The 18,386-nt window shown below is 35.2% G+C and overlaps 1 protein-coding gene across 10 annotated transcripts in view; it reads left to right on the forward strand.

The window, feature by feature from the left end:
- Positions 1-18,146, forward strand: part of SOX6 (SRY-box transcription factor 6) — a 366,568-nt gene extending 348,422 nt beyond the window's left edge. For 8 of the 10 annotated variants that reach the window (XM_042881831.1, XM_042881833.1, XM_042881825.1 and 5 more), the window contains 3 exons: positions 1,077-1,310; positions 3,756-3,972; positions 11,403-18,146. In XM_042881831.1, coding sequence (XP_042737765.1) covers positions 1,077-1,310; positions 3,756-3,972; positions 11,403-11,706 — 755 coding nt within the window. In that variant the 3' untranslated portion in view covers positions 11,707-18,146. The remainder of the gene's footprint in view (positions 1-1,076; positions 1,311-3,755; positions 3,973-11,402) is intronic. The other 2 variants (XM_042881827.1, XM_042881828.1) reach the window with 1 other exon arrangement.
- The last annotated feature ends 240 nt before the right edge of the window (positions 18,147-18,386 follow it).

Here is an 18,386-nt window from a genome sequence, read left to right on the forward strand (position 1 = left end):
GTAATAGTTCACAGACGTGCACACACACACACAGACACACAAAAAGACATAAAAAAAGAAGACGTATTGCTGTGCTAATTTGTTATTAAGTACCTTGCTTTTCAAGGAATTAAATTACTGACCAGTTTGATGAGGCCTAAGATTATGTATGTCACTTTCTTATTGTGGGAAAGGTCTTTTTACCTTTCTGTTGTAGTAAAGTCTAGCTCTGTAAACATATGTTATTATCATCATCCAGAAGTTTTTCTGTGGAAATCAGGCCTAATACAAGCTGTTAGCTCTTTCTTCTGTGTTAACTAGTTCTAGAGCTCCCACTCCATCCTTTGAATGCTGAATTTCTTATGATGCTTTGCTTCTTGTGGCCAAGCAGCAGGACTGACTGCATTCAAAAACCAAACTGCAGTTTACATGCATGTGGGTGGGTAGCTACAGTACACTGGGGTACGGTAAAGCCACTGCAAATGGAGAAGCTGGAGTGCTTGTCACCAGTTTTCTGAAGTTTTGTTATGCTATGTGTGGTGTACCTATTGAAAGCGAAGAGTTTTCTTACATATATGTGATTGAATGTTCCATGGCACATTTAAATTCAAGTGAAGCAGATGTGACTTTAAGACGTTCAGCTCCAAATGTGATCAGACCTATATAACCAGTAGCTTGTGTCTCAGCATAGCATATAATTTATTTTATGAAATGTGGACGTGCTTCTCTGGTAAGCAGCAGTCGTTGTAAGTGACTTGTGTGAACAGGTCTGCATCAGTTTGGATTCTCAGGTGTAACTTTTATGTGAGTTTTTTTGAGCATTCAGAACATGTATGCTATGTTAAGATCCCAAACTGAAACTTTTTCAAACCTCATAACTGCAGAAATAATAGTGTACTCTGTTTTCTCATTCAGATGTTAATGGGTGAGTCTGACCGTTTACAAGTGAAATCACTGGACACCCTTCTCTTTCATAGATCTGGCAGCAGAGAGAGAAAGAGAATGGGGCTAAAATAAACACAGCTCTGAAAGCACTTGCATAATCCACATAATAATGTTTTGCATCCATCTTGTTTCTTCCTGCCCTGACATTACAGGAAGTAAAGCAATGAATGGCTCTGCAGCTAAACTACAGCAGTATTATTGTTGGCCAACAGGAGGTGCCACTGTGGCTGAAGCTCGAGTCTACCGGGATTCGCGAGGTCGAGCCAGTAGTGAACCACACATCAAACGACCAATGAATGCTTTCATGGTTTGGGCAAAGGATGAGCGTCGAAAAATTCTCCAAGCTTTTCCTGACATGCACAACTCCAACATTAGCAAAATCCTAGGTAAGTGCAAGACAATGAACAACTTGGGACTGTGTGCGAATCAAATTTAAGGAAAACTCAGAATGCTGTGCTATAGCAGTGACAATTGGCAGACATAAATTTTTTCTGGTGATGCGAAATGATGAGGTTATTTGTATTAGTGAAGCAGGCTAGTAGCTACCTTCTTGTATATGCAACTTCTCTGATTTTAGGACATACTTTGTCAGGGAGGTAGATTCACTAAATCAGGGATTTTAGATTCACTAAAATTGGAATTACTGAAAATGACACAAATCAAAACTCACGCCTTGTTTTCATTTATTTCCTTTTCCCTTTTAACACTGTCCCCAAGTTCTATTTATTTTTAACAGCAGACTGGTAATTTGCTTTTAATTTGGCAACATTTGTGAAGAATGTTTTATGAAATATGTTGCAAGAGTCTATCCTGACAAAAGGTCTCATTGCAAGATTCCATTAGAAATCACTTGAACTACAGATCACCTGACTGTAAAATGGTACTTTCTGAAGTAACTACTGGGAAAACAAAAAAAAGAAGTAAAGAACAAAATCATGATGGAAGGTTTATGTCAGGCAGTGCAATAGCAAGAAACCCTGGTTTAAAGGACATGTAAATGTATCTCTTCTCAAACGCAAAATATTAGCATGTTCAAAAAGCTAAGGAAGCGTTTGTATCATACAAGTAAAATATTGCTTAATCAAAATATGCTCTTGTTAATATTCAATTTGTATAGGTTGGGACAATTAGGGAATACTCCATGGATTGTTTCGGCACTGTGCAAATAAATTGTCTCATTTTTGAGAAATTTTGATTTACTTTTTGAGACCTCTCCAGAGAATTAGAAACATACGTGAGAATGAGTGGTGAAACATGAAAACCTGTATTTACTTTGAGTCTTTGAAGTTGAAGACAGATCTTAAATGTAACTCGTAATAAATAAAAGTAAAAATCAAATTTCATCTGTAATCATTTTATTGTAAACTTTGAGTTCAAATACATTTTTACCCAAGTTTGTTAGAGGCAAGCATATATAGAAATAAATGTTACTTTGTCTTGAAACTTTCACAATCTTACTTAGTAGTTCTCATATTTTTGTCTACCATATTAGTAAGTTATATGAATAGCCTTTCAGTTTTGTATAAAACCTGCACTGTTTCAGTGTTGGCAGCTGTAGGGAATCTATATTATTTGTGTGCATTCTGTGAAAAAACTATTACGAGTATAGTAACTGTATTCATTAAAATGTAAACTTTCAGCATAAATATTTCAGAAGTGCCAGCAATTGAGTGTTTGTTAACCATGGAATTAACCTGTCATTATTTTTTCTTCCACAAATAAGTCTATGTCCATATAATATTTGTGCAACTTTTCCAGGACAATAAGAAAAAAACCATGAAATATTAGAACTGACACAGAGTATGGCTGGCTATGGATAATATTTATACAACTTTTCCATTTGTTGATGTATGAAAAATCTTGGTAAAAGAATAGCTTCCACCCACGTTTAACACAGCTGTAATCATTTTATCCATCTAAAAGACACCAAAAAAGCTACTTTCTACTTTTTTTATCCCATAAAAAAACCAAACACCTTCTCTCTTCAAATGTTTAGATAGTTTCTTATAAACAAGATGAGAGATCCTCTTCCTGTGAACACTGTATTATATTTTGTATGTTTTATTGGTGCAGCTTTCAATGAAGGTTTACAGTAACTGAAGTGGGATAGAGAATTACAAATATGCTTTCGTTTTCTTCTTTAACCAAAAAAAAAAAAATATATATATATATATATATAGTGTAACTGTTAAAAAAAATTAAATGTTAAAAAAAATAAGTGTAACTTTCCCATAGTCCTTTCCAGTTATGACATGTAGTTGGAAGGTTATATCAAAAGATTAGTAAATTTAATAAAGAAAAAGGGGGATTTCTTCATAATATTCTCGAATCTGTAAGGTTCTCATATTTTGTCCTGCTGAATACAAAGGTATTAATATCTGTTAGTACTAGGGTATAGCCCACATCTCTATCAAATTATCGAGCCAAGTATCCACAGGCAATGTGTTAAGCCTTAAAATTATACTTGTAGACCTCACTGAGCCATCATACTGTGCCTGCTAATACAAAGGTATATATTTACTCATAGATAAATGCTCATATGAAGAAATCTGTTCCGTAGCATAAGGATGAGATTTTGAGAAGTAACTATTGATTTTAAGTACATCTGTTTAATAAAGATTTATATATATTAGGTTTGCAGCACTATCTGAAAGTCAAGGCTCTTTTAAGATCTCTCTTAAAATACAAGTGCTGGCTAATGTAAATTCAAATCAGCTTATATAATTAACTTATTTAAAATGTACTTATTATAGCAAGAAGATGCATTGAAATGCATATGTGTAAAACTACACTTGCTTTACCTGGCCACTCACTGATGTTTTTGTTAATAGGATCTCGCTGGAAGTCTATGTCAAATCAAGAAAAACAACCTTATTATGAAGAGCAGGCACGGCTAAGTAAAATCCACCTAGAAAAGTATCCTAATTACAAATACAAACCTCGACCAAAACGTACCTGCATTGTTGATGGAAAGAAATTGCGTATTGGTGAATACAAACAACTGATGAGGTCTCGAAGACAGGAGATGAGGCAGTTTTTTACTGTAGGGTGAGTACTCTTGTAATTGTTTGCAGTGCATTGCAACGAGCGTTCTCTTTGACAACAAATTTACTAATCTGTTTAAGTCACTTATTAATGACATTTAGAAGGTAAGGATGTGAATCTATAAAATCATATTAAAAACATATATCTCTGAAAATGGAACTTTAGCTTGCCATTAAATTCTGATTATAAAACTGACAGTAGAATTCTTCAAAAGGCATTGTCTCCTGTTATCCGGAAAGGTTTGACTCATGCCTTTTGTGAGTTGCTAATATGCTAATCCACTCAGAGTTAATAACAACTCCAGGACAATTCCCTAAATTAAAACAAGAACAAAAAGAAAAACACAAACAATTATTCCAGTGTAGAATAAGGAGTTGGGAAAAGTGGAAAACAATAAAAGGTGCAGGAATAGTTGTTGTTAGATTAGGAACAGACATAAAGGAATGGTATCATTACATGAGGGTATGAGGATTTTTCTTACATATAGGACTGTGATAAATAATCTTTTTTAAAAAAATACATGGTTTGGGATGAGTCTTTCTAGTACTGCGTAGACAGATTGGATAGATTTACCATTCGGAATATATGGTACAGAAAGATCCTGGCACAATTTTAAGAACACTGTGGTTTTTTACAGTATTATCTCTGTTCTTCAGGACAGAAGGCAGAACTATGAAGGACTGACAGATGAAAGATAGCATTAGTGCAGTGAAACAACTGCAGCATAGCTGATTTCCCTCTCCTGTGCTTTTTTTAATGAATTGATCTGTGATGCTCAATGCTCCAACAATGTTTCTGGTGGTTTACAGAGAGTCTAAATGCTCTCTCCACTGCCAGCCCTTCCAAATTCACAATGTTCTGCTTATTTCTCTAATCACAATAGTCTCCTTTTGTTGGCTACTTTAGTACCAGATAATTGACCTTGACGTCGATTATGTGCCCTCATTTTTGGCTTGGGATGCAGAACTCCTGTTGCAGTCAATTATTCTGTGGTACAGCCTGCAACAATGTGGGCTCTTTCTTCAATCAGTAAATAGAAGCGGTTTTGATATGTTGAAATAACCTTCCAGTCTACAATTTTAACATTGTTTTTTATTCTTCACTCTAAGGCAAATTGTTTACTAATAGGCTTCCATCAAAATTATTCTTAGAACCCTAAACAGAAATCTGAATACATACAGCATATCACAAATTATATTCAGACAAAGGGAACAAAACTTTAGCTGTTGTCCAAAGCAGTTTGACAGATCAAATCATATCTAGAGAAGAAATATAAAAGCAGCAGTCTGGACAGTTTGCCAATTGTTTACAAATTCAAAACAGAATTACGTAGCAGGGTTTCATGCGTCAGAAGTGATGGCTAAATATGTAGGTGAATGTGGAGGACAGATTTATGAAACTGGTATCTATATAAAGAGTGATACTGTGACTTAAAAAAAAACAAAAACAATCTTTTCAAAATGTAACCAAAATTTAACATCTTTCTCATCTATCAAACAATGTGATCACAAAGACCATGGAAATGTCATCATTTTCTTGAAAGTATTAATTAATTCTTATTCCTACTTACACTAAATCCAATTTACACTGCTCAACCTATGTCAAAGGAAATTTAAAGTAACAGTAAATTACATTTTTGCACTTACAAGTGATGCAAAGGACTATGCTGGAAACAATAAGTTTTGCTATAGAAGCACTTTTAAAAGGTGCTTGCATTTGCTAAAGATGAAATGAAAACAAGGTTGCAGTTCAATGTGGGTATAAATTCTGATACTTAGGAAAGACAAGCTGTGATTTCTAAAAATTATTCCATGCTTTTCATGTTTTGTTGTGACCAATGACTCAAATTCATTTTTACCCTAATAAAAAAAAAAATATATTGGAAGAGACCAAGCAGCTTCTTCAGTGGAAACATTAAACATATATGGCATAATTTATTTCAGAAGAATAATCTACTGAATAATAAAAAGTAACATTTCATCTCAAGTAGATTATAATTAAGTGAAACACAGTAACTGAGCCCATCAACTTCTTAAACTTACTCTTCTTTGTATTTTCCTATAAATGTAACATTAAACATCACTTGGAACAGTTTTCCTAACCGCCCTCATTTTTCCACTGTTTTGGTGGAGCATAAACCTTCCTTTGGAATTGTACACATGGGAATTAACATGCAGATTCTTTAACAGAGTTAAGCAGGAGTAAATATTGCAGCATACAATAGAGAAAAAAAAATGACCAAAAAAAAAAAAAAAAAAAAAAAAAAAACCTGCTGAATTTTGCTAGGTGTTTTATATTGCTAGGAGTCCTGCTAGTTTTTATTCTCTCTCTCTCTCTCTCTCTCTATATATATATATATATATATATAGATCAGTACATATATATATATACTGATTAAGTTTAGAATGGGTATGTTAAAATGGCAAAAACTTATCATCACAGAATAAAAAGATAAATACGATAGAGGCAGAGAGAAAGATAGACCATCAAACAGATAGCTAGAAGAGCCTATAACTAGCAACAAAAATGGTATTCTTTCATATTTGTGTTTGGAATTCATATATTGCAGTAGCAATTGAGGAAGGGCTCATTTCCATCCCCAAGTGAATCATTTGCTAATGTAGAATAATCCTATGTGCACAATTAAAACACCCCCCCATACACACAAACATGTGAAGAGTTTTATGTTGCTTAAACTTTTAAAGATGCAAAAAGCTCATGCTTCAGTGCTTCAGTGAGCTACATTCTTTCATAAATATTTGTAAGATACAGAAAAATTGTTTAGTGATTCTCAATATACAAAGGTAAGGTTTTAAAGTAAAATAGAGAAATAAACAAATGATTAGTCAGGTTCTGTTTGGATTTTTTGAAGAAAAACTTCCAGAGAATTGAGTGAGAGTGAAGATTTCTTGGAACAAATTGGGCAGGAAATTCATACTTTGGAGATAGATCAGAACGAAAAAATTCAGGGACTGTCAAATATTTTAAGTAACAGAGTGGAATTGAACATGTGCCTAGGTGTTGTATTGCATCCCTATGCAAATGAATTCTGTTTCAAGTAAGGCAGACAATAAGATGAAATAATTTCTAGTCAATGCAGACTATCTATTAAAAAATTGCTGCTTTTAATGTAGTGGATATTCAATCTGAAGACAGCTATGTCTTCCAAATAATTATTAATGGGATGCTGTGAATGATGACTTCAGTAGAAGGTAATCCTAAACAGACGTCAAGTGATTTGCAATTTATCTTCAGTACTAATTTTTGTAATACATAAATAAATGTAAACAAACAAGTGGATCATATATAGGCCATAAATTCAGTCATTTTGAGTCTGTCTTTTGTTGCCTTGCCTTACAAAAATAATTCAACTCAGTCATTTTTAGCCTTAGTCACTCTAAATACAAGAGTATGATATATACATTTATCTGCAAAATGATGTAAGCAGTAACTTTTTTTTTGTTTTGCCAGTGTAAGATGTTTACAATAAAGCCTTTATAGTGTTTATAACTACTGTACACACACATAGTCTGAATGTTGCTAGACTACAGTTTTAAATAGAGCTGTAATATTATATTCCTGTAGCTTGGAGTCAAAGTAAGTGCACAATGGGTACTTTTGTGAGATTTACTGTTCATTCCTTATGGGGGTGTAAGTTTCAAGGGGGTGTAGCACATTGCATTTTCGTTAATGCACTTGATTTTGCTTCAGAGATTTAAAGAGCTGTCAGAAAAATAGTTGGGAAGGGATCAGAAAACAATGTTAATTTGCCAATTTAAATGTTTAGCTAGTTTTACAGAAGTGAAAAGTGGAATGTTCTCTAATCCTGTGAATATTAATGGCACAATCTTGCAAGCAGGTCAATTGATCTGAGAGTTTTTACGTTACCTCCTCTCTTACATTAACCTCACTATTTTGGTCCAAATCTTTAGTCCCAGACTGGATGGACATGTTAGCAATACTGGCAGAGCAGAGAGGCAGGAGACCTGTGGTAATTGGCCACCTGAGGGTTTACTTGGCAAAGAGGAGATGGTGGATACAGGGGTGGTTTGAAGCCAGAGTACATAGCCATGCATCAACATTCCTCAAAAATCTAAAGGGTCCAAAGACCCTTCCTATTCAAAGATGAGAAGGCTATTGTTGAGTTCTGGAAATCTCAACCAGACCGAAGGCGTTCATTAGTGGATGGTGTAAGGATATGCAGTTGAGCTGCATTGTAACTGTAGCTCTCAGTTAGGAGAGTTAGGTGCCTAGTTACTGGAACTGTGTAGGTGCTCATGTTTAAGTGCTAGCAAATTTTCCCTAGTGGTTTGCAGTCTGAGGTACTTCCCATTTAGGTGGTACAGTTAACAGATGTTTACAATTCCATGGTGAGATAACAGGTAATTTAAAGCTCATAGTTCTTACCCTGCAGGAGGCATGTATACCTCCATACATTTGAATTTTGTCTAACATGTTAAGAAGAGTTGTACTGGTGAATGACAAATTCATTAAGGCTTTAACTTCCCTATTATTCCAATCAAGTTCTTTTCCACTTTGATTCACTCTATTGTTTGTTGTACATTTAATGCAATCTCAATTAAAATGCAGTTCTGTAAATTCTACTCCATTGTACTCCCTTTATACTTTATGACCTGCTCCCTTTATATTTTGAAATAAAAAAAATGTACCCTGTCCCACTGAAATGTGGATATGCAAAACAGTTTTGCTCACTTGTTAAACGTTTGAAAGAATGTCTGAGTTTTTTAACTCAGTCTATCCTTTAGGGCTTAATATTAATAACTATATCAAGATGCATCATACCTCTGTCCCAAACAATTTTTTCCCCCCTTCTTGCTGCTTGTAAAAAGACTATTTATTATAATAAAAGAAATTTTTATGGTGGAGTATGAGAACTAGGTTTCTGATCTTCAATGTCATCTGTAACACAAGAGCAGCTTGTACTCAGTCATTTCTTCAGTATGTTCTACAACTCTTATTAGAAGTGTTTTAAAAATTAACTCTCCAAACGCCTTTTGGCATTATCATTGTGATATTCTTTGATGAGCACATAGGGATTTTCTTTGTTTGTTTTACAAATGTATTTATTGTAACAAATTTCAGGAAAAAGTTAGTACTAGCAGCTGTTAGAAAGACAAATTGGAGAGAATTAAGTGTGTATGGCTTGGCAACAAATACGTAGAAATTTTCTGTGACCATGGGTGACTTTCTTTTTCCTTTGCTTTGTAGAAACAGTCACTGATGCAAAGAATTTCTGTGTGTAAAAATGTGTGGAGAAGGTACCTGTAGGTTTTTAAAAGTAATAATTTATATGCCTGACAACATGCAATCTTGAAACCAAAATGTTCCCATGTGAAGTAGGTGTTCAATTTTATGGATAAAGTATTGAAAGATGTTTGCAGCAAATCACTTGCAAGCAAATGCATTGGCTGAAAATTGTTTTCACAGAACATTTATCAGACCATTTAAAAAGTGAAAATTTAGTGAAAAATCCCTAGCTGTTTGTAAATCATCTGCAAATCATCATTTGCAAACAGGAGTATAATGACTGTGTCAAATGAATTACTGTGATGTTTTTGCTCACTGCTAGCCAGGTGTACCATACTCATACAACAGATGTTTGAATTTCTCAAGCTGTGCAGAGGCTTTAAGAGTCAGGCTAGCAGTACCAGCAATGAAGGTAGTATGTAATGCTATTTGAATATTCTCTTACAGAGTGGTCATGATTTGACTCTCTCTATTGGTGCCTAAACTTGAAGTTCATTGGTTTACCAGTAACTGTTCAGCGATGTTTATCAAACCTGGAGTTTGGTCAATAAATGACAAAAATCCAGTATTTAAGGGACATCTTGGAAATAAGCTGTACATGATATGTGTATTGGTTTAGACAATAATCAAGAATTTATGAAAGACTGGTTTTTGCAAAGCATATTTTTATCTCCTTTTGAATGTTGGCATAGAATAGCACAGCGATCAAGAAGTTACAGATTCAATAGACTATTCAAACACATCGGACGCTGTTTCTCTTGCTAAAATTATAAAGTACAAAAATCTCAAATACTTGTCAATATTGCTCTAAAGAATGTTGATAATACTCTGAAATACGGTATTAAAGTAGGCATGTATGTCAAATAACCAGTCAGTAGTAAAACAGCAACTTCCAGTGCACTTGGGTATTTCTGGTACTGGAATTTGTTACATCTAAAGTATGATGGAGATTCTTTTCCTCCAGACAAGTTCAGTCTCCTCTTTTTCTCTCGTCTTTACTAAAAATAATGGTCCAAAATTAGTATAAGAATATTTGGAAGTGTCTTCTAATATAATAAGTAAATCTGTTATTATTTAATCCAAATATAAAAAGTATCTTTAATTAATTCATAGCCAATAAAGACTTGCCCAAAGGAGGAGTTCAGCATCCTGGCCTTACTCAGAAAAGCAGTTGAATATATGTACATTGTTGTAAGAGACATTGTATCTTCTGTAAAAGTTGAATTATTACATGCTGCAATCAAGCTTGCATTTAATTGCTTGACTGTCAATGATATCAGCCTAACTCTAGTTAGAGTGGTTTTGCTCCAGCATGCTTAATATTGTCACAGACAAAAACAAAGTATATTACATGGTACAAAGTTCTACATCAGAAGGCAAAATATTCCAGAATTAGAGACAGAGCACTCTTAATTGTGTCTCTCCATGTGTTTGCACTGTGAAAGTAAATCAGATATGAGGAGGTTTTTGTTTCTGCAGACTGTGCATTACCACACAGAAAAGAACACTTGTTCTTTTTTTTGTTTTCAGTGTACTTTTCTTCAGAAACTCAGACTTGCACATCAAAACCTGAAGAGCAAATGGCATTGTGATGATTGGTTTTAAATACAAATCAAAATTCAGAAAGAAAATACCCAAAGTATTCCCAAGTGATTTAAGAGTAAATCTAGCATTTAAATAGTAAATTTACTATTTATATTACATCCTTAAAGAAACACAAACAATGTTACCTCGTCAGCCGTATGCCATTTGAGGTACTACATGTAATCTTGAGTTCCACCATAAACAGTCACAAAACAAAAGTTCTAGTCAGGAGTTTGGAGGATAATTTTGGACACGAGAAGTCTACTGTGGCAGTTAGGCATCGCTTAGGTGCCTAGAGCATTTTGAAGATCTCTCTCCGAGTGCTGCATTGCTGTATAGTTTGAATAAACACACAAAACACATGAAATAATCATATTCTGGTAGTTGCTAAATAATTTACTCTCCAGTTGTACATGAGGGCGGGAACTAAGGTGAACAGATACCATGCAGGACCAGACTGAGAACCTCAGAGGAATGCATGCAGTGCTCACGGGAAATCACCTGCTTTGATTTGGCCTTGCAAAAGGGCTTCCCTCCTCCAAACAGAGGTAATCACGTTCCCATCTTGCTTTTCCTTCTAGACAACAGCCTCAAATTCCAATCACCACAGGAACGGGGGTTGTCTACCCTGGTGCTATTACCATGGCAACTACCACGCCATCACCTCAGATGACATCGGATTGCTCAAGCACCTCCGCCAGTCCTGAGCCCAGCATCCCCGTCATTCAGAGCACTTACGGGATGAAGACAGACAGCGGAAGCCTTGCTGGAAATGAAATGATAAATGGAGAGGATGAAATTGAAATGTATGAGGACTATGAGGATGATCCGAAATCAGACTATAGTAGTGAAAACGAAGCCCATGAGGCAGTCAGTGCCAACTGAGGAGTGTTCACAGAATTAAAGTACTCAGACTCTTTTTTTTTTTTTTTTTTGGATTTTTTTTGAACAAAAAGTTCTTAAAGAGCCTGCATGCATGTGTGGCTCCTACAATTACATCAGCAGAATGGTCTTAAATGTTTCTTAACGTGTGCGACAGATTGTTTCCCTAATTTTTCATGAACTTGGGTTTTTTGTTGTTTTTGTTTTTTTAAATTTAGATGAAGACATATATTAAATATCAGACATCAGGACTTGAAAACTTATATGAATCAATAGCTGTCTTACAAGTCTTACCTTTTGTCTTTTTCCTTTTGGATGCTGATAAAGGCTTAAGTTACTGTTTTAGATGGGGGTTTTACATTCTCACTCAGGTATGCTGTGCCAGCCTACAGGTTGTGAATGTGTTTTTATTCTGGATTATTTTAGAAAACAAAAATTGCAGATTTCATATTGTGAAACAGAACAACTCCGCAAGTGTGCACATCTGTGCATCATAGCTCATCTTTAAAAAATCGTCTCTGAATTCCATTTTTTTCCATATGTATAGCTGAACTTCTGATGTGCCAAACTTTTCTTAACTTTTGAATCTTAACATTTAAAAAAGAGTCTTAAAGGAGACACTGTAAAGTCTTAGACAATCCTTTGGCATCTTAAAAATTATATATATAAAAACCTAATTTTTTTTTTCCAGAAAATGGTGAAGTACTCAGGAATCTGGAGACAGGATATTCTTAAGTAGTGAACCTGGTTGCCATAGTGCATGTGCCCAATTGCTTTTGCCTCTTGATGCCATTAGTGTGAAGTTTTAAGTAAGCACAAAAGAGCGATCACCAGCTATGGAAGGGCCTGTCTTAGCAGTGTGAGGCCACCTTTGACTACATTCTCTACCCTTTTGCTTTTAACCCTTGCATTCAGTCTTAACACATTTTCTCTTAAATAATTTATTCATTCCAGAATGTCAAGGGTCCAAATACTTAATATTTATTTTTAAAAGTACTGTTGGTGGCATTACACTTACAATTCCTTATTGATATTTTAAAGAGCTCTTTCTCCTCCTTCAAATTACATAGGTATGTGAAAATAAAAGTGCACCTGCTACTAAAACGAACATGACATTATGAATGAGAAATTCAATTGTTTCCATAACAGTGTGTGTTCAAGGAGTACTTGGAAGCACTCTGTGATATATAACACAAAATAAAGTGAGTATTTTTATATGTACATACAGTACAAATACTCTAAAAATTTGTGTTTATAGTTACAAACCTCTATGCTTAGCTGGACAGCAAAGGCAGATATGAAATCAAAATCCATATAGAATCTACCGTGATGAATTTTTAGGGCTTGTAGAATCCTGCAGTGAATCATGGCTCCATACATCACGTTCCTGTTGTCACCTGAAGGAAGTTTGCTATCTTGAGTATTTTGCAATGATTTATATGTGAGACTCCTAGTGGAGGAGGGAAGGCCACAAAAATAACTGGCTTACAAAGCTGAGAAAATGATGCATCAAAAATATTTACTGAATATTGTTTATACGGGAGTGCGAACTAGATCTTCATGCATGTTTATAAAGTTCTTTGGGATCTCTGGTGGCAAGGTGTACCCAAAGTTTTTATTTGTATTATTACTGGAAACAAAGGAATTGCTACAGAAAAGTCCAGGAAATACACAAGAAAGTTATATTCAAAGAGTTTGTTAATGTTCGGAGAAGGAAAAGAAGAAAGAAATTGCCATTTTTTTCCCTGTTCGCATTCCACTGCTGTTCATAAATATATCTCTATTTAAAATGCAGATCCAATGGGCCTGATGAATACCTGTGCTGTAGCTCCTCAACTCCCTCAGCTTTTATTTTGAATTGGATATGTTCAGCACATTGATGATAAATTCAGACTCAGGCTGAGAGGTATGAATGAGCCTAGGGCAGCTCCTCCCAAAGTCTGAGGGAGAGCTGAATGGGCTTTGCTTAGACCCCAGACAATGAGAGGGCTGTAGTACTAATGCTGGTCATCGTCGGGCTGTTGTACTATCATGCAGAAGTTCATGTGAGGTGCAGTGATAAGATGCTGTATCTGGAGCTGCCATTTTCCTCAGAGCCCCAGTAATACTTCTTAGAGCAGACAGAGCCATTGTTGCCACTCTAGGGATCATATTTAAATGTGCAAGAACAACCCCCAAAACAAAGAAGACTGTTCAATTTACAGGACAATTTATAAAGATAATGGCATAGAAACACAATGGTTAGACTGCTCTGACCATTTTGTAATTTGGAACAAAATGCTATATTTTTAATATTTATTTAAATGTGTTCTGAGTCCATGTCTAATAAGCAATAAACCGGTCTAGCCAAGACTTTAAAGGCAAATGCTGTGTCGTTAGCTGGTGAGCGCCCTCTTCAAGCTGGCTAAGGTACTGATAGAAAGTGTTTTTTGTTCTCACAATTGCTTGGGAATTGGAACTGTTTTCAATACATTCAGCTCAGATTGGGGGGAGGGTACCATTATTTCCTAAAAGAAATGACTATTTATTAATGTCTTACATAATTCTTATGTTAGAAGTATTTCTCCCTCCTCCCATGTCACTTTTTCTCTCTTGCTCTTTTTTTTTTTTTTTCTTCTGGTTTTGTTGCATTGGTAGAATGCTGTATTGCTAGTATTGTATTTTATGTAATTATTTTTTTTTGCACAAAGGCAAACATTTAGATTAGTTGGTTAATTTTTTTAAATTTTATGACCATGCCAAAATAATATTCTGCAGGCTTGTGGAGAACAAAGGACTGTTCTTTAGGACTGAAACTTGATTTTGCTTGTAGTACAAAAAAACACACACTCACAGATGTTGTTTCGTAAGTGTTATAAGCACTGGATATAAATGGTATTTTTTATCACTTCTGACTAATGTGAAACTGTTGTACGAAAACTACATGAACAAAAGTCATCTGTTTCGACTCGTGTGGGCCTGCCTCACAGTTGCCGGATTTGAGTCATTTTTATGTCTTGTTATTTCATTTATTTATGCAAAATACATGTATGTATGAACACTTTGTTTTAGCTCCAGCCCTGCCTCAGTGCTGATGCTCTCTATGTTAAAGCCACATTCTTGAAAATGACTGGCTGTTCAGGAATCGCCAGCTGGTAAAAATTGCATTTATTGGCTGGGGAAGTGGGAGGAACATATTTGAATTTGAATTGTGCATGTGAGCATTTTATTCTATTTATTAGCCGACATTGGCTCTAAAATGTCAGTAGAAGGAAGGACAATCATAAGGATAAAAAACAACTTTTTTACTTTATAAATCGGAGCTCAAAACAAAGTTTTTGATGAATTTACCATCTCATTTTAGATTTTTTTTTAAATTGTGTAAATATAACATAGGAAATAGAATTTTATTTTTTGTTCATGGATACTTAGTGAAGTATAAGTTATGTATTTACTTTTGTTCTATATCAGTGTATGTTGGTCCATATTAAATGCTGACAAGTCACTGTACCTCATGTAGATGCTGAATTTACACCCGCAGTGTGAGCGCAGTATTGTGGACCTGTAGCTGGGACAGCAAGATGCCTCACTTGTGCTCTCACTGATTTTTGGTAGCATATCCCACAAACACAGAATACTTTCTTCTTGTTTTAGAAAGTTGATACATGAAACACACAAAATTGCAGATACAGCTAATAGGAAACACTATTTTTTTTTTCTGAATCCAAGTAAAACTGATTAAATGTTTTAGTTCTTAACAAGAATGGCATTTGGAAGTCAAAAGCATATCCCTGGAGAGATTGTTGTGAATATAAGATGGCCCTTGCAATGCAATCAAGACTTAGTAATATCAAATCTTTATATTCTACATTAAGTAAATCACACTGTTGTTACATTAGGCTGCAATGTCAGGGGAAAAAGTTCACACAAAACACGAACAGGACCTTCAGAATTGCTCTTTAAATGTTGTGTTTAAGTTCCTCTTAATAACTCTGACTGGAAAAAATAACAACTCCATTCAGGTAATACACAAATACAGTGTATTTGTACACTGTACAAATACACATATACAGTAATACTATTTTCTCCACAAATGAACAGCTTATTTAATTAGTACGGATACAATATATTTTCTTTTTGGAAAAATTTTAAATACCTGTTTTCAAGAGAAGAACACTCCTGAAACTGTCTAATATGAGCTAGTATAGTTCACTTCCTATTCCGTGAAACATGGTTCAGGTTTGCATGGAGGTATGACTGCTGAAATAGCCTAGTTCTGGTTGATACGTGTGCTTGGGTGTCACCATTTAGTTCATGAAACTGCTTGCTGGGAATACACGGGATCACAATGTGCTCCTAAATCAGTGTACTCAGGTGCAGCACAAGACAGGGGGAGGGCAAAGGATGGGACTGCTCGGGGTTGGGAATGCGAAACAAACCGGCATTGCAATGTATGCAGCAGTCAGCTGAGGACAGCTACTGCTTTGAGCATAAACACAACCTCCGCCCAGTGCAACCTGAACCGCGGTCCTCTCACTGGGTTGGCTTTCTGGTTTCATTTTTTGGTCATACCAAAGGCGTGGCATTTCAAAAATCATCTCCTAGCAAAACATACAACAAGATTAACACCTCCACCCTCCCTCAGCAAAACACTTATCTACTTGCTTAATTTTAAGCATGTTAGTACTTCTGTGGTGGTCACGAGGACCAGTGGAGCGTTGGTGTTAAGTAGGGCAATCTTTGCTGAACAGGGCCACAGTGTGAACAACTGCACTGGAGATGCAGCCAGCAGAATGTATGATAGAGTTCTTCATGTTTTTATGAGACGTTGATGAATGGGCTTGGACCCGAGGTGTTTTGCATGCTTTTTTAAGATTCAAGTTGGCACTTAAGCATGTTCTTTTAAAAGAATAATATTATATGACCTCATCTGATCTTCTACAAAACACTTACTCTTTTGCTTTAAAAAACAACTTCCCCCAAGCTTTTTTTATATGACCCATTAATATCTGTGATTTTTCTCAGATCAAACTACATTTTTGATATGCTGTAATGTCCTACTAAGAAGGAAAAAGAAAATAAGATATAGCTATATGCAAATATATTTGGTTTTAATCCATTGCCCTTTTTTTAAATATCAGATTTGCTGGAAATGGTGACAAAGAAGTATTCTGAGATTTCACACGCTGGGTAAAAAGGGGTGGGGTAGGGTGAACTGGGCTAAAGGAAAACTTATCAAATTGATATTTATGGCAATATGAAAGCTATAAAGCAACTTAGTGACATGGCTTGCTTTGTAATTTCCGCTTTCTAAAAACCACAAGTGAGGTCCTTGGTGCTCTTGGATTATGGGGAATGTGCAAATATTTAACTGTTTGTATGCTGCACATTGCAGACCTGCTAGTGTGCATTCTCCGTTTGTCTTCCTTTGTCATTTGTGTTTTGCTTTCTAGAAAGCAATGTTGGTTTTTTTTGTACCCTTCTTCAGCTTGTAGCAAAATAGAATGCTTAGCATTTATGTTCATTCATTATTGTATTTCCCATGTACAAATTTTTTTATTACATTAAGACAAGCTTATAAGCTGTTACTACATAACTTATCTTACTGTAACTCTTATTTCCTGACATTGTAATTTGTTTGTGATGTATATTGTGAGATTGTACTCTATGTTAATTTAATCAGCACAATTCACTGACATGCTGGACTGACATGCTAGCTGCTGTTTCAAATTGTAAAGTTTGTGTAGAGCTGTTGGGACAACTGAAACTCTCTTGTCTAGGTACTATGCTTTGATTCCTATAGCAACAATGTGGGTGCAGCTCTCAATGGCGGGGGCTGCTTGTTGGACACCCACTGGCTAATTTAACAGGCAGGTTTTCTTTGTAGAAATTCTATATACAATGCAGGTACCTACCTGGGCCCATGGCCGGTAATTATTTGGGCGTGTAGAGGAAAAACTAGTGTCTATTGCTGCTTTGAATATGTTTTAAAGTCTGAAAATGTAAATAGTTTATCAAAAAAAAAAAAAAAAAATCTTGTACAGTCCAGTGTAAAGTTTTTAAATGAACTTAAAGGTTGCCATCACATCTCACACTCTCCTCTTGATACAGTTGAAAAAAAAAAAAAAAAAAAAGACAAAGGAAAAAGTTTGCTAAGGATACTGAGTAAAAAAAAAAAATCTGTTCTCAGTTTTAAAAAAAGAATAGTTATTCTTAGCTCTGCTTCATTGCATAAACAGACTTCTTGGATTTTGTTGTGCAGTATTGACGTGAGGTAAATTAAATATTAAATAATCTTTCAGTGGTACTTTTAAGAGTCTTCTCCTCCTCTGCCTCAGTTATTAATGGAAAAGACAAAATTGAAAGACACTGTCCATATACAGTATGTTCTGGTGTACATTGGCACCTTACCTACATGTTTCGGGTGGGGGGGGATTTTTTTTTTTTTTTTTTTTTTTTTTTTTTGCACAAGGTGCTTTCCTGATATGTTAAACATGTCATCTTTGGGTGATACAGTATATGCCATGATAGGGGTTTAGACCCCTCAGGGGAGTGTCTATAAGACTGCCTATTTATGCTCATTTACCTCAAGACTGTCCTCTCTACCCTTAATCTATTCACCATCACTCCATCTTTTGTACTGCTGTTGACACTTACAAATTAAAGATAAATTTTGTTTTATGAGATGTGTGTGTGACTTCTTC

The sequence above is a fragment of the Lagopus leucura genome, unplaced genomic scaffold (genome assembly GCF_019238085.1).
Source record: "Lagopus leucura isolate 7727_CA_CO unplaced genomic scaffold, USGS_WTPT01 Super-Scaffold_100033, whole genome shotgun sequence".
Taxonomy (NCBI): Eukaryota; Metazoa; Chordata; class Aves; order Galliformes; family Phasianidae; genus Lagopus; species Lagopus leucura.